The sequence below is a fragment of the Bubalus bubalis genome, chromosome 3 (genome assembly GCF_019923935.1).
Source record: "Bubalus bubalis isolate 160015118507 breed Murrah chromosome 3, NDDB_SH_1, whole genome shotgun sequence".
NCBI classification, from domain to species: domain Eukaryota; kingdom Metazoa; phylum Chordata; class Mammalia; order Artiodactyla; family Bovidae; genus Bubalus; species Bubalus bubalis.
In genome coordinates this window covers 45,371,922-45,387,646 of record NC_059159.1, presented here as the reverse complement: position 1 = coordinate 45,387,646, position 15,725 = coordinate 45,371,922, and the positions used below count along the sequence as shown (strand labels likewise).

The 15,725-nt window shown below is 36.2% G+C and overlaps 1 protein-coding gene across 10 annotated transcripts; it reads right to left on the bottom strand.

Moving 5' to 3' along the window:
- Nucleotides 1–227: 227 nt before the first annotated feature.
- Nucleotides 228–15,667, bottom strand: ZNF207 (zinc finger protein 207). Of its 10 annotated transcripts, none has more exons than XM_025281055.3 (12): nt 15,485–15,667; nt 13,955–14,081; nt 9,522–9,660; nt 8,114–8,284; nt 7,915–7,990; nt 7,358–7,405; nt 6,190–6,269; nt 4,456–4,613; nt 3,220–3,312; nt 1,982–2,224; nt 1,212–1,371; nt 228–1,082 (listed from the first exon to the last, which is right to left on the bottom strand). In XM_025281055.3, exons 1-12 carry the CDS (start codon nt 15,523–15,525, stop codon nt 922–924), a joined length of 1,497 nt encoding a protein of 498 aa, XP_025136840.1. In that variant the 5' UTR covers nt 15,526–15,667; the 3' UTR covers nt 228–921. The 10 variants fall into 10 exon arrangements, with proteins under 10 accessions (XP_025136840.1, XP_006059481.1, XP_006059476.1 ...); XM_006059419.4 differs by having other exon boundaries at nt 6,199–6,269; XM_006059414.4 differs by having other exon boundaries at nt 8,114–8,281.
- Nucleotides 15,668–15,725: the final 58 nt, after the last annotated feature.

Here is a 15,725-nt window from a genome sequence, read left to right as displayed (position 1 = left end):
TTTACATTTTAAGTCTCTATGATATCTAACATGTACTGACACCAAGGGGGTAGAAGGGTGACACAATATAAAGATTTCATACTCATATAATGACCCATATATATATATCTCTCTAAGTTTTTTGTCAACTGAAGGATTAACATACAATTCCACATACACTATCCAGTTAAACATGCAGCTAACGAACAACCTACAATTCAATGACAGAATCCAATGATATATCAAAATTGCATTGGTAACTACGAATTTTATTATGTGGACATCTACTCTGGCATGCATTTGTACAAACCTTTCAGGCAGTGGTCCACAGCTGGGTTATGAATAAAAAGGCATAAATTTTTCTCTCATTTTATTACAATGAAGTTTAACAGTACAGAAAAGTCACATGACCTTGGAGGGTCAGATTTCTTAAACCCTGCAACATGAGGAACTCTAAATACATTAAATATTGTTACACATTCAGACTTCCAATGTACAGGTACTTGGAGACAGTTACAGCCCTCACCAAGCTAGGTTGGGGACATGAAGTCCAACAGCATCTGAAATGCTGTGAAGGCATAACTTTACAAATAGCAATGTAAGCTTACAGAACTTGCCTTTATTAAGGTGGTATGTTCATGTAATTCCAGCGCCTTCACAATATAACGAACCAAATTTACTATACTTCACTTCTAAAAACCTAGATGAAACATGAAAAAGAAGCCATACAGTATAAATTGCAACTTCAGGAAAAGTTCCTGCTTTATTATTCCAAATAAATTTTCCCATGTAAAATAAATGTCCAATAGTTCCTGGTATGTGGGAAGATAATGTTTTTGTTAAAGTCACAATGACGCCTTATTGACGGAAGCTTGGCTATTTAAACAGCACAAGTTGAGAAAAGGTTTAATCTCCAAACCTATTAGACTGGATGAAGTAAGATCAGTAACGGCCACCTTGAGACATTACAGGAGGTCTCATTCCCATCGGAGGTCGAGGAGGCCCACCTTGGTAAGGGGGCACCATTGGCGGTCCCTGCCCATATGGTGGCATAGCACCAGGAAGGTAACCTGGCATGCCTTGATGATGACCACCATACTGACCTAAAAAACACATTTAAAACACAAAAAGATAGGTTCAGTCTGTGCACCGTACTTTTAAATGTAATGTATTTTGCATATAAATTTGTTTTGTGTGTATACTGAATAAAAAAACGTAAAAAAGAAGAATACCATGAGGTGGCATTGGGGGTCTCATTCCTTGTTGCTGTGGGATGCCTGGCTGCGGTGGCATCATACCTCCAATTGGTCCAACAGGTGGATTACCAATGGGAGCCTGTCCTGGTCGAGGAAGATTACGTTGATATTTAGGTAACTGTGCTCTTCTCTCTTCCTAGGAATAAAAATATGTGAGATGTGAAACATATGAACACAGAGAGTTGTTAAGCATGAAGGCAAGAATCTAAAGTCTTTATAGTCATTTTTAAATGTACTCTTACATTCCAGTTACTTTCACAACACAAATCAATCCAACTACTTAAAACCTTGATGCGTTAAGAAAACATCATCTATTTTTATATTTGAAGTATGTTATGTTTGAACAACTATCCAGGAATTATAAATTGCTTCAGCAAGAAACCGTAATCAAGGTGTATGTAGAGCAAACAATCTGCAGATTCTATCTCACACTTAACTGCTTCTTCAATTCATTTACAAGTTTATGTCCAACTAAACTAATTTTTAAGAGTAAGAACCCAACTCACTACCTTCTTTTAGACATAGTGTTAGGGGAGGGGGACTGGATCTAAGATCAAAATATGCAATATTCACCTAGTTTTGTGAAGTTAGAATGGTAAGAATAAAAAATTCAAATGGCAAAAATTACTTGGCATTCAATCAGACTGTAAGACCATTGGTACACAAATTAAAATTTTTTCAAATGAACAAGTTGCTACAATAGTACTCAATCAAACTCTGCTAGTAAAAAATTTTAAACAACTTACCAGTGATATATCCTCATCTGGATGGATCAACTTACTGGTTGCACTGGTTGTGGTAAGTGTAGCAGGCTTACTTGTTATGGAAGCTGCTGGTTTAGCTGCAGTGCTATTTGTTGTACTAGTGGTTGAAGCTGTAGACTGTGTATATGCAGGGAATGTAGGCTTTGGTGGTTCTGTAGTTGTTGCAGGGGTACTATTTAAGGGCTTGAAATCTGTACCAACAGGTCCCTGGACAGCTGCCTGAGCCTGTAAAACAATCTTTCATCAATAAAACCTCAAAACTCAAAACTGAATTTATCTACTACCAATTTAACTTAAAAACAATACACTAACATTCAATAAAGGACAAAATTTTAAATGATAACTAAGTTAACATCATGATCCACAAAATTTAAGGTAACATATAATATTGAAAGATGCTGAATCAAAGCACATCTAAAACACAGCAGGGGAAACAAGAAACAAGACTGCTTATGTAATTTCTCTGACAGCATGTCTCCTCACCGAAAATTACTTAATTTACAAAGCTTTGTATTATTCCTAACTGATGAAATACTGTATTGTATCATGAAATAACATGTTCAATTTTCATTACTCTAAATTATTTTTAAAAAATTGATGTACCAAACAAAAAGTCAAATTATAGAATACAAAAAAATGTTGGCATAAATTTCAGTTACTAAGTCTACCATAAACAATTATCAATGGTGACACATTAAAGATATGGCCTTCACAAGTATTCTTTATATAGTAATACAATGTCCGCTCAATTAACAATGTCTGTATGATTATGATGGACAAAAGGATTCAGTAGAGCTTTTAACATAAAGTTACCAGTAATAAATTTGTTACTTTCTGTAACACTATGCATCTGAAACATGTAAATTAGGCCAATTTTTAGAACCAAATGCAGAGTACTCAATTTCCTTAGGTTATATGTGATGCATTAAACAGCATAAAACAGAATAGCTTACTCATGCATCAAGCTAATCATTGGCCACTATAATGCACTTACTGCTTACATGCTTTTAACCCTTTAGAGCCATAGGAGTTTGGGGTACATTTTTTTCTATTAGTATGTGGTTCAATTTTTCAAATACCATTGCTTTATAAGCCATTAATTTTATTTTAAAAAAATTAAATAATATATTTTTGGGATAAGATTTAAGTTTTAAAGTAGGGTCCAAAGGGTTAAGTTATAAAGCCATTTTAACAATTTTAAACTGCAACTTCCTGCGTACTTGTGCTGTGCTAGGAAACAGAGCTTTAGAAGATGCAGACAGACTTTCTGAATTGGATGAAGCTGTACTTGAGCTTGTTACAGGTGTCCCCATCTGTAGCATAAAAGAAAGGAAACAATGAAAAGTCTCCAAACAAATGGGTGAAAATAAGCCACGTGGTAGACTTTTTTTTCCAGTATAGATTGCATTTCTGTAAATGCAAAATACAATGCCATCAAAACTGTTTTATATATAGAGGTAGGCAGTTAATGCATTTGCAATAAACAGAGTGACAGTATGAGCTTCAAAAAAACTTTAATTCTGTACCAATAAATCTAATTAACCAGAGTTTTTTCTTCCACCTAAACCTAAGGTGTTCGGCACTATGGTATTTCAAAACTGATACCTTAAACTGAGAATTATGATGCATTACTTCAATTTTCTCAGTAACAGTATTTGCCAAAAGTTTAATAACATCTCTCAAAAAAAACCAGATCACCCCCAACCTCAAAAACATAATATGTTTTAAAGGGCACTTAAAAAGTGCCTTTTAACTACAAATAGGAAAGAGTTGAAAAAAAGAAAATATCTTAATGGATCATTTTAAGGTGAACAATAAAGAACATACATCCTGATCTTTTGAATTCTGAATGAATTAAACACACCTGCCTAATTCAGAATGAAACTGGGTTAACAACCATTACATACATACTACATATAAAATAATCTTCTGCTTCTGAGTTCTGGTGAGGGGTAAAAAAAGACCAATAGGAAATACCAGTGTTACTAGGTCAAAATCCATTAAATGATGCCCTTCCTACAACAGTGCAACATTGTTTAACAATTCTAGATTAAAGTAAGAGCCCCAAAATAATTTGCTACGCTTTTAGGATTTTACATTTTTGTCTTTGGTTTCATTCTACCCAGAGCTCATTATGTAGAAGAGGAGTTAACATTTTTATTTAAGCTCTCAGAAATTAAATTTTCATTTCTAATAAAGTGAAGAGTAACCAGCATTAATTACTATGAAAAAACAACATACAACACTATTCTCTGGTTTCAGTTAATTGTTTATGAGTAGAGGAAATCAATGTGTGCAAACATGGGAGAGAATAGGCCACTCCTTAGTATAATTAATAAATTATATTAAAAAGATTAGGAAATACTTAAATAACCTATGACAAACTGAAGGATTTCAGTAAACTGCACTTTACCTTAAAATATTAATGCACTCCTTTTTCAAGAGTTTCACCTTACCTGTCCCGCACTGGGGAAAAGAGGCTTAGTAACTGGAGGCTGCGGAGCTGGAACTGTTGCTGTTGGTGCAGGTGGTCTGTTAAGAATACCTGGAGCTGAAACAGCCTGTGCTTGAGTCATTGGAGGAATTCCAGGCCGTGGAACAGGAGGGGGCATACCTGCAGAGAATTAAAAAAACTTGTAGCCAATTAAATTAAAAAAAAAAAAGAAAACAAAAAACCCTATACTGTAAAATTACTAACTCTTTGACTGCTGAACTCAAAGAGGCTCAGACAACCTAGGCGTTTGCCACTTGGAACAATTCTGCCTCCAACTTTCTCTATGACTTTGTTCCTCTTTAAAATTTTTAGACGTTAAAGATAACCACGAGAAAACCTGTATATAGGCAGATCGACAATTAGGCCTATTGATATTACTAATGCAATAAAATTTTCAAACATATAGAATTATTTCAATCATCTAATAGATGTTTCCAGAACTCTAATGCAAACTGCAATAAAAACTATTAATAGGTCATATACCCATAAAAATTATTCCAGAAAAGAAATTACTCCTTTAAATAATACATCAGATCAGATCAGTCGCTCAGTCGTGTCCGACTCTTTGCAACCCCATGAATCGCAGCACGCCAGGCTTCCCTGTCCATCACCAACTCCCAGAGTTCACTGAGACTCACGTCCATCGATCAGTGATGCCATCCAACCATCTCATCCTCTGTGGTCCCCTTCTCCTCCTGCCCCCAATCCCTCCCAGCAACAGGGTCTTTTCCAATGAATCAACTCTTCGCATGAGGTGGCCAAAGTACATACATTTTCCTAAATGCACCACTAGCCATTCTTTCAAGTGCCTCAAAGTAATTATTTAAAACTTACTGACTTCCCATTACCAAATGAATAGATTATTTTTCTTTATTCCTTTAAAGGTCTAAAGTTGTCTCAGATCATAATGTATGTGAAGTTGCCGCCTCAAAATTAATGATTGCACTAGCTATGATTCAAATTTTGCTGCTGCTTTATTTTTCCTGTTCCTTTTATACTATCACTTGAATACATGTGAATGTTATGGATTGCAAATCAAACGTGCTAGGATTAAAAAACTAGGCAACAGATCGAGAGAGTCTCATGAAAACCTCTGTGGCACACTTATTTCCTGGGCTAACCAAATCCCATCCCCTCACATTATAGACTAAAAAGTCAAGATATTTTAATTAATTTGCAGGCTTCCTTGTACCTAGGGGGTCCATTAGACTTTTTCTGGCAAATGATATCTAAGAGGCTAGAAAGTTACTTTGCCATAAAGTAAAAGAAATAAAAGCATCCTTTCTTGCCTGAGTCATCTTCGAACTACTGAGTAACATGTCTGAGGAACAAAAGCTAAGGCTGGCAAAGGGGCAAATTTAAGAAAGTATGGGTTCTTGTTATCACCATAGTCGCCAAATCTACCACTTAGGGTTGGATTTTTCTGTTACTTGCTAAGGGTCTCCATTACTTGTCTAAAATAGTCCTAATATATATAACCACTCTTAAGTCACAAGCTCAGTGACTCATACTTTTACCATCTACTTCAAAAAAAACAAAACAAAAAAACACATTTCTCACAGTAATTTTAAAAGAAGTTACTAACCCATAGAAAATTCAAAATCACATTGTACCAACGCTCATAAATCTGTTATTCAAAATACTTAAGAATAAAACATGTCATATTTTTATATGTCATATTAAAAAGGAAACTAACATTTCATACCTGGTGGCATACCAGGCATCAGAGGTGGTATTCCCGGTCCAGGTGGCATCATTCCACCCATTGGCATCATTCTATTAGAAAGCAAATTTCAAGAGACAACTAAAGTTAATTAACAGCATAAAACATTAGAAAATATTCTAGCTAAAAGCCTGAAACAACAATAAAGACTTGAATTTGACCTCTAATATTGAAATCTATCAAAGTGAAAGAACATACAACACACTAAAACAATCCTATCAAAATAAATCCCCTAAAACCCAGCAAACTCTCTGGTTTACCAGTAGAATAGGGGTGAAAAAATTCAGTGTCTGTTAAAAGAATATTTTAATACATTTAAAGTTATTGAGAACAAATATTTTACTCTTCTTAAAAACAAGAGGCCTTATCTAAAATGTGTAACTGGAAAACAAAATCATTTTTTGTCTCACTTGGAATATATCCACAGAATATAAATTAAAAAATGAAAACAAAACCAAAAACCTCCCCCCTTAAAAAGAACCCTCCAGTTTAGAGCTGTCAGATTTTTTTTCAAAAAGAAAAAATAGTGTATTCTATGGAGTGAAGATTTCTTTATCTGGGGATGCACACACATAAACTACCATCAAAACGAAAGATAACCAAAACTAAACTCAGTCTCTACTTTTTATGTAGAAAGTTCCTAACACTAAACCAGGACTTAAAAGCATAACCCATATGTATTTTCCTTTCCTTAGAAGAGCTCACCTTCAAATATCAGTGTCCAATTCACTTTAAAAGTTACAAGTTTTGTGAATTTTTGATTTAGGACTCAAACAGAATAATTTCTATATATAGGTTTTATTAAAGAAAATTCAATTACTTTCCATAATAGAGCATGTAATTTCACCTAAGAGTATACTCTTTCTTAAATATCAACCCCTTCTACTAAGTCTCATAACTTTCAGCAGTTTGGGAAAAACAGCTGCACAGTTAGAAAAGGATTTATGTGGGTCTATTACTATTTCCTCAGATGTTTTTTAGTTCCCTCCTTTAAGAGATCTGTGTCAGTTTGCAAATTTTAGAAGTTTTAGTGAGGAAGGTTAGAAAAGTTTTGAAGTCAACTGAATAGATACCATTAAACACACAAAAAAATGACATTATGATTATACCTCCTGAATTACATTATGAATGAGATGCTTACATGTTTTCACCGCAAAATGACTGGGTGTATTTTCTCTGATGATGCAATCTGTGAAAATGTATGACAAAATCAAAATCTAACTGTGATTTTCAAAATACAGTGGGAAAGTGTATTGTATACCTTTCACATCCAACAATATTTTTAAGTAAAAGTGATGAGCACGGGCACCTCATATTCATTTTAGTTCTTGAAGACTTAACAAATTATTTACAGAGTTTGCTTCTGTCACAACTACAAAGTGTCATGGACAGTTCTGAATCTCAAAAACTCAAATCTACAACCAACTACTTTAATTACATCAGATGCAATTGAAGCAGATGGCTGCCTACATTTATCCTAAAACCCAAAAATCTATTCTCTCCAGAGGCAAATTTATATTCCTTAAATTTATTAGTAGATTTCTTTATTAGATAAGTTTAATAATTAATAGAGCCCATACCTTTTAGAAGCAAAAAACACAAAAAAAAACCCACAACATTTAATTGATGTAAACACCCAAGCTGAGAAAGATCACTACTAGGCACCAGCTCACAAGTCAATTAAAAGAGTTTTCTTACCCAGGTGGCATTCCTGGCATAACTGGTGGCATTCCTGGCATGAGAGGAGGAACACCTGGCATTAATGGAGGTATGCCTATAAATAAGAATTTTCACCAAAAAGAAAACATACAAAAAGTTAAGAGGGAAGAATTAATACTTCTAATCTGTATCAATGAAGACTTGAGAATGTTAAATTGTAAGAGGCCTTAGGTGCTACCTGGAGGCATTCCTGGTGCTCCTGGAACCGGTGGTAGTCCTGGTTGTGCCATTGGGGGGATATAACCTTGCTGAGGCTGAACAGGCTGTGGCTGAAATGAAGTCGAAGCCGCAGAGTCATCATCATCATACTCATCAGAATCATCTTGCTGCTTCTTTTTTTGACTCTCTGCTAAAAAAGGTTCAATTAATTTTCCCCATAGAGTAAAAGAAAAGAAAAACAAATCAAGTTTAAGACATTCAACATTTAAAAACTTTATTTCAATGCAACTAGCTCTTGAGAATTTTTTTTTGCAAAAAAAAATTCAGCCAACACTGTTCTTTACTCTTCGAATGGTTTTTCAATCTGTATTAAGCAAGGTTAACATTTTCTCCGTATTCTATGGCAGGCAAAAATCATTTTCCTAAATCAGCTATACTTTACAAAACAAGCTTCCTATTTCATTCCAAAAGGTAAATTATGACAAAGCAGTCTGACCTCCCTGTAACGCTTTCCAAAATAAAATATTTCTTAGGTTATTATTTAGTACACTATCTAATCTAGACTATTATGACTGCAATATTCACATATAATAAACTTTCATTTATAAAATAAAAAAAAAAATAACTGAGGGAAGTATTTTCTTTCCTAATTCGTATCTCCAGTGGAGTAAAAAGCAATTATCATATTTTTCCACTTAAACTTGGTTGCTGGCATATGGTGATTGTTGCATCATGACATTTTATATCAGACAAAAATTTTTTAAATGTTATTTGTGCTTTCCAATATATTTAAAAAAATAAAGCAGATTAACAGGAAAAAAAAAAAAGAAGATTCTATCATTTGGATAGGAGAGGGCTGCAAATACCAAGTCAAATACAGTACTAAAAATTTACAACTAGTGATTTCATAAATCTAAAGAAGGTACCTTCATTTTTAAAGGCCTTAACACTTGCTAAATCTACCTGGAATTCAGTTATGAGCAAAAAAAATAATGTATAAAATTATCCAAACAATACCATGTATACAAAATAAAATCTATTTCAAATATAAGACAAAAAAAAACCCTCAAAATTGTGGAATTCTGAGTAGATCTAATGTGCTGTGCTATGCTTAGTCGCTCAGTGTGTCTGACTCTTTGCGACCCTATGGACTGCAGACTGCTAGGCTCCTCTGTCTCCATGGGGATTCTCCACATAAGAATACTGGAGTGAGTTGCCATGCCCACCTCAAGGGGATCTTCCCAACCCAGGGATCAAACCCAGGTCTTCTGCATCACAGGCAGATTCTTTACTGTCTGAGCCACCAGGGAAGCCCGAATAGATCTAATACCGACCATTAAATTTATACTTGAAAATAGTAATAATACTCTCATTAGTGAAGCTTTATTAAGAAATTTATTTATTAAGCATTTATCTTAGTATTTTACCTTGTGTTTTTTGTTCAAGAAGTCGTCTTCTTTCATCCATATCTTTTTCTGGAATACCTTCCATACCATATATTTCCAACTCTATGTCTGTTCTCCCAGGTATTGCATTTGGTACTGCATCTATTGTCTCTTTATGCACCTAAATTAAAAAACAAACAAATCCATATAAACAAAACACAAGCCTTCCATTAGATAGACAAAAATGCCTCATGAAAGTCTTTTTTAAAAAGTAATTTTAAATTACTCATAGACCATTTAGTATAAAGGTAAGAGTAACTGGTGCTATAGTGAGACTGAATTCAACCCTCCAACTTTCGAGAGTTTGGGCAAATCATTTGACCTAAGCCTCAGTTTACTTCATCTAATTTAGTACCTAACTTCTCAGGTTATTTTTAAGATTAAAAAAAAAAAAAAAAACTGTATATAAAAATCACTTGGCAATGTGTAGCTTATAATCTTGTTTGAATTATTAGCAATAAAGTAACAGTACTACTCAAATCAGGGAAGTTTGAAGTCTGAATTAAGTAATGGTTATGAAGCCTTATTATATTAACTATCAGAATAAACTGAAATTTCCAATGATGTACTTGACAAGCTAGTAATTACAAACCACAAAACTGACATTAACAATTAGCATTACCCACAACTAATGAGTCACCTAAGGAGCTTAACACTGCCAGAGCAGAGAACTTGTCACTATCTCTGAAGGTATTTGGTTGATCACAAAAAGAAGTTCTTAAGATGTATTACTGTATAACACTGAGAATTCAGGACCTTTTTTCACTGTATAGTCTTTGCTAGATCAAACATTTCTAACCCTCAGTGAGCAACTTCTGCCAATATGGTAAAACCCTGGTCAGTCTTGGTTCCTTCAGCAAAATGTTTTAACTTAGGTTAAAGGATGTCAAAGTAGTTTGCCTAGACCATTGGCTTCAACTGGAAGCTTAACAGACATGTAAATTCTCAGGGCATTAGAGTCCTACTGAATCAGAAACTCTCAGTACAATCATGAATCTAAGTCTTCAAGGTGATTCCTTTGCATGTTCAAGTTTGAGAACCACTTTTATAGGGTAAGGGTAATGACTTTGATACAGTTGTCCAAGTAACACATTTTTCTTTTCCTTTAAGACTCTTTCACAGAACAGAAGAAAGGTAAAGAAAACTGTTTTTTCTCCTTAGAGGAGTATCTCAAAGATTTAAAAAACTGAAATGCAAATGAAATTTAGAAATTATATTATGATTAAAAGATCCATGAATAAAGCTACTCAATAAATGATGTAATCACTTCCCCCCACGTTTTTTAGAATGTTACTTTTCTTGATGATGTACATGAAGTCATCTCTATGTTCTTTAAAGAAATATAGCTACATCCACAGACACAGTAACTAGTTTTCATTACGCTTGTAAGTGATGAGGGGGAAAAACATCTTTTACTATAAAAACTGGAGCATGTGTCTGATTAAACTGCCATGCCTATGTCACAGGCTGCTATAAGAATATATAAATAGAAAATTTCAATTAAAGACATTAACTAATAGTTTATCAACTAATCTCCTTCCAGCTTTCATGACATTTCTTTGCTCTTCTCTTACAGTACAACTCCCTCAAATAGTGCCTCTCCTTTCCCTCGCATGTTCTCTTGCCAGCACTCCAATCAGCCTTTCATCTTCTTCATCCTAGGAAAGCACTCCTGACAAGTAATCAATGACCTCTACTTTGATCAAACCAATCTTTGTCCTGTGCTTTCTTGATCTACCACTAGCTTTGATTTAACTCTCTCCTTAAAACACCTCATTTGGCTTCCAGGGCACTAATCTCTTAGTTTTCCTACCTTTTCAATCTTGATTGGTTTATTTTAATCATCTGACCTCTAAATGCTGGGAGACACCCAAGGTGGAGTCCTTGAACCTCTTTTCTATCTATACTCTCTAAGGACATCTAGTATCATGGCTTAAAATAGCCATCCTTTTACTGTATCCTCCCAAACTTCTATCTCCAGCTCCAACTTCTCTAAACTATAGACCCGTAGATTCAACTGTTTATATGCCATCTCCATCTGGATATTCAAGACGACCTTCTCAACACTAAAATATTCAAAATTAATGTAAGATGATATAGTATTCTCACCTCTAAGCCTATTCTTCCCGCAGCTTTCTACACATCAGCGGTCATCCCTTGGTATTGAGGAGGAACTGGTTCCAGGACTACCCGCCTCATACCAAGGGTGCTCAAGTCCCTTATATAAAATGGCACAGTACAGTCACCCTCCAGTATCTGTGGATTTCTGCACTCAGTTGATGGTGGGTTCAATCAACTGACTCCCAACTGTGGTTGGCTAAACCCCCAGTGATACCAAAATACCAAGGGCCAATTGACTACCACTGTATTCAACTCACTTTTCACACTGCTCAAGCCAAAAACCTTTAGATCATCCTCCACCCCTCACTTTCTCACGTTCCACATCTAACCTCATCAACAAAGTCTTATCTCTGTCACCATCACCTCTTGCCTCGAATACTCCTAAAGAGGACTTACTGCACTCTACAGTCTATTCTCACCCTTACAGCCAAAATGACCCAAAGTACACCAAAGCATGTTACACTTCAATTAAAACCTCCCATTTCATTCAGACTTAACGAAACACAGCAGCCGACAAGACCTCCTATATAAAGTAGCACATTGCTGCTCTTCCCTCAATATAGGATAATACTCCTTATCTAACAGTTTTTCATTTGCTGTTCCCTGGAATCTCTCCCTCATCCTCTTCGATCTCTGTTCAGATGTCAGCTTGTCATTCAGGCCTTTACTATCTTCTGGCCCGCCCCTATTCCCCTCTACCTAGTTTTAGTTCTCTATCATGTATCAGCATGCTACTAAGTCACTTCACTTCAGTTGTGTCCGACTCTGTGCGACCCATAGACGGCAGCCCGCCAGGCTCCCCGTCCCTGGGATTCTCCAGGCAAGAACACTGGAGTGGGTTGCCATTTCCTTCTCCAATGCATTAAAGTGAAAAGTGAAGTCGCTCAGTCGTGTCCAACTCTTAGCGACCCCATGGACTGCAGCCCACCAGGCTCCTCCATCCATGGGATTTTCCAGGCAAGAGTACTGGAGTGGGGTGCCATCGCCTTCTCCGATGTATCAGCATAAGGCTAAGTAAACATTTATAGGTTGTTTTCCTCCACAATGTTAATCTAAACTTCACAAAAATGACTATTTTATTCACTGCTATATATATGGTGCTTCAAACATTGTACAATGCTGTCTCACGTAAATGGTGCAGTTCTACATCTGTACTATACAAGTCATCCACCAGTCACATGTGACTAAGCAATGGAAATGTGGCTATAATGCGACTGAGGAATTTAACTTTTCATTTTTAAATTTCTTTTTCAATAGTCACAGGTAACTAGTGACTGGGTTTCCCTCAAGGCTCAGCAGTAAAGAATTTGCCTGCAATGAAGGACACCTGAGTTCAAGGTGGCAACCTGCTCCAGTATTTCTGCCTGAGAAATTGCAAGGACAGAGGAACCTGGCAGGCTACAGTTCATGGAGTCAAAGAGAATCAGACAGGATTTAGCAACTAAGAACCAGTGATTGCCACAATGGAAAATTGTGGATGTAGCAGACGCTGACATTTCTGAATGGATTTTAAATTACTGATTGGCTTGAGAGAAGTGAGAAAGATCTACAAAAACTTATTTTTAAGCTTGGGGAAGCAATAATCTTGTTTTAATTTACCTCCCTGCCTCCTACTAACAATAATTTCCAATGGGGATTCCTTCATCTCACGTCTCTCTAGGGTCCAATTATGCAAAAATTCAGGCAATTCTGGACAAAGTAGAAGAAATGTTTAATAAAACAGATCTTCAAAAATAAAACTAGATCTTCAGAAATATACATTACAAAGCTCCCCCTACTTAGAAATGAAAAAAAACCTAAGTTTTAAATGAAACACAATACTACCCTTCCATGGAATAAATGGTGGAACTAAACCTAGCCCCAGGCAGGCAACAGATTGTAAAATTCTTCAATGGCAGAGTAATGGCAGTTAATTATGTACTAATTCTTACAGGAGTAGAACTGGTCAGATTGCCTACAAAATTTAAATCTCTGATCTTTGTTTTCTTGCCCAAGTATTGAGAAAATATTTTGGAATTTCAGCTTGTCACATATCTAACCTAGGACGAAGGTATCAATAACTTAAAGGTAAATACTAATAAAAATTCTTTAAACATAGAAAATCAATAGTTTATCTTCTCCATGGCTAAACAACCTTTTTTTTTAAATTAACTGGTCATCTTATCCAATCTTTTGCAATGAACAACAACAAAAAAAAACACCCTTGGGTTTCAAAAAGAAATTCAAAGTTTTCCCTCCATGTTGTTTGCAAACTACAATAGAGTAAAATTAAGTAAGAGGAAAAAACTCCTTACCTGCATGCAATGAATAGCTAAGCCAGGTCCTGTATACAATTTCTTATGACATATATGGCATTTAAAATGCTTTGCTTTTTGGTGCTGTATAAGGATCTTCTCATCATCAAAATCTCTATTACAATACCTGGTCACTATTGTTAAGGTACAAAAATATAGCACAATAACATTACTTATAGAAAATAAATATGCAATTAAAGACAACACTATTCACTACTTAACATTAAAAACGGAAACAGCTAAAACCAAAAGTACTTTGTTACAAACTCTGCTTTTGGTATTATATAACTAGAAATAAACCTGCCACTAATTTTGGAATTTTCAATGTCCCGGAAGCCCACAATCTCTTCACCAACCCTAAAAAAACACATCTCCGTAGGCAATACAGCTTCGTCAAATTTCAGCGTTTACCAGATTTATGCGAAATTAACTTCTGTTCAATCTCTCAACATTTACAAACGCACGATGTTAACTGCAAGGGATCAATGTTTATTAAAAAAAGAAAAAAAAACAATTTACATCGACAGAACTTCAATTAAGTAGAACATAATAATCAGATTAAGAATTTACATTTAGAATTTAACACTAATTTGGAATCTGAAAATAAGTTCACTGCGAGTAAAAGTAACCATTTCCTATAAAAACCCATAAAGTTGCCTGCAATTCCGAATTTATGTTGCCAAAGGTTTCATTTAAACTCACAGAAGAGTTGTTACCGAGAATTAACTCACTAATCAGATTTTCCTAAAAGCACTTTAACAAAACTTGTAACCATTTTTCAACTATTACAAAAATAAATTCAGTTCTGTAGCAAAGCTTTTTCAGGTACAAGACAATAAATAAAAACAATTGGAACGTAGTTTATTAACGTTCCCGGGAAAAAAAAAGACGCCACGTTTTATTGCTAAAACGTATTTTTTCACTCCTAGAAAGCTAGGTAGAAAGATAAGTAACCCCACCCAGTTACTTCCCGAAGATTAACGCGCCAGAGGGCGAGACGCGGAAACTAGCTCCCCCCCCACCCCCGCAATAAAAACGGGGGAAGGGGGGGGGGGTTCGAAATCAGGGTTGACTAACAGAAGCCTTTACGAAACCAGATTCTACCAAAAAAAACAAAGTGGGTGACAGACTCCGGAAGCTCTCTCCTAATCCTCCAGAGTCAATCAGCGTATTATACTCGAAGAAAGTCCCTTTGTTGAATCGTCACCAAAACAACGGAGTGTGGCAGTAGAGTCCTCAGGGGACTCTGTCCTTGGTGATGGGGTCCAAGTCGCCTCAGGGGGTCAACGCTCGCACCAAAGCAAGAACCTCCTGAGTCACGAAGGCCCACGACCCACAACTGCCAGAGCCTCTCGCCCCAGGGCCCCTACTTTCTGACAAGTCTTCCCAAATCCCAGTCCAACCACCAAACCACCGACCTCGAGGCCTAGATCCCACTCTCCGCCATAGGCCGAAGCCAGGCCTCTCCTAGACAAGTCACCACTAACCGGCGCCCCCGCTTGGCCTCGACTTCAAACCGACAAAGGATACCAGCACCACGGCTTCAACTGCTTCTTCTTCTTGCGACCCATAACTGCGCTCTATCGACAAAAGAGGAGAAAACAAACAGGAAAGAACGACGTGAAGAACAGCTCACTCTTCCGACCCAACCGCCACCACCGCGTCCCACAGGAAACATCCACAAAATGGCCGACGCCTTCGCTCGCTGCTCTGTCTCCCGTCAGGCTCTGCGGCCGGAGGAGGTGCCAAGCAGGGGTGGGGGGGGGGGGGT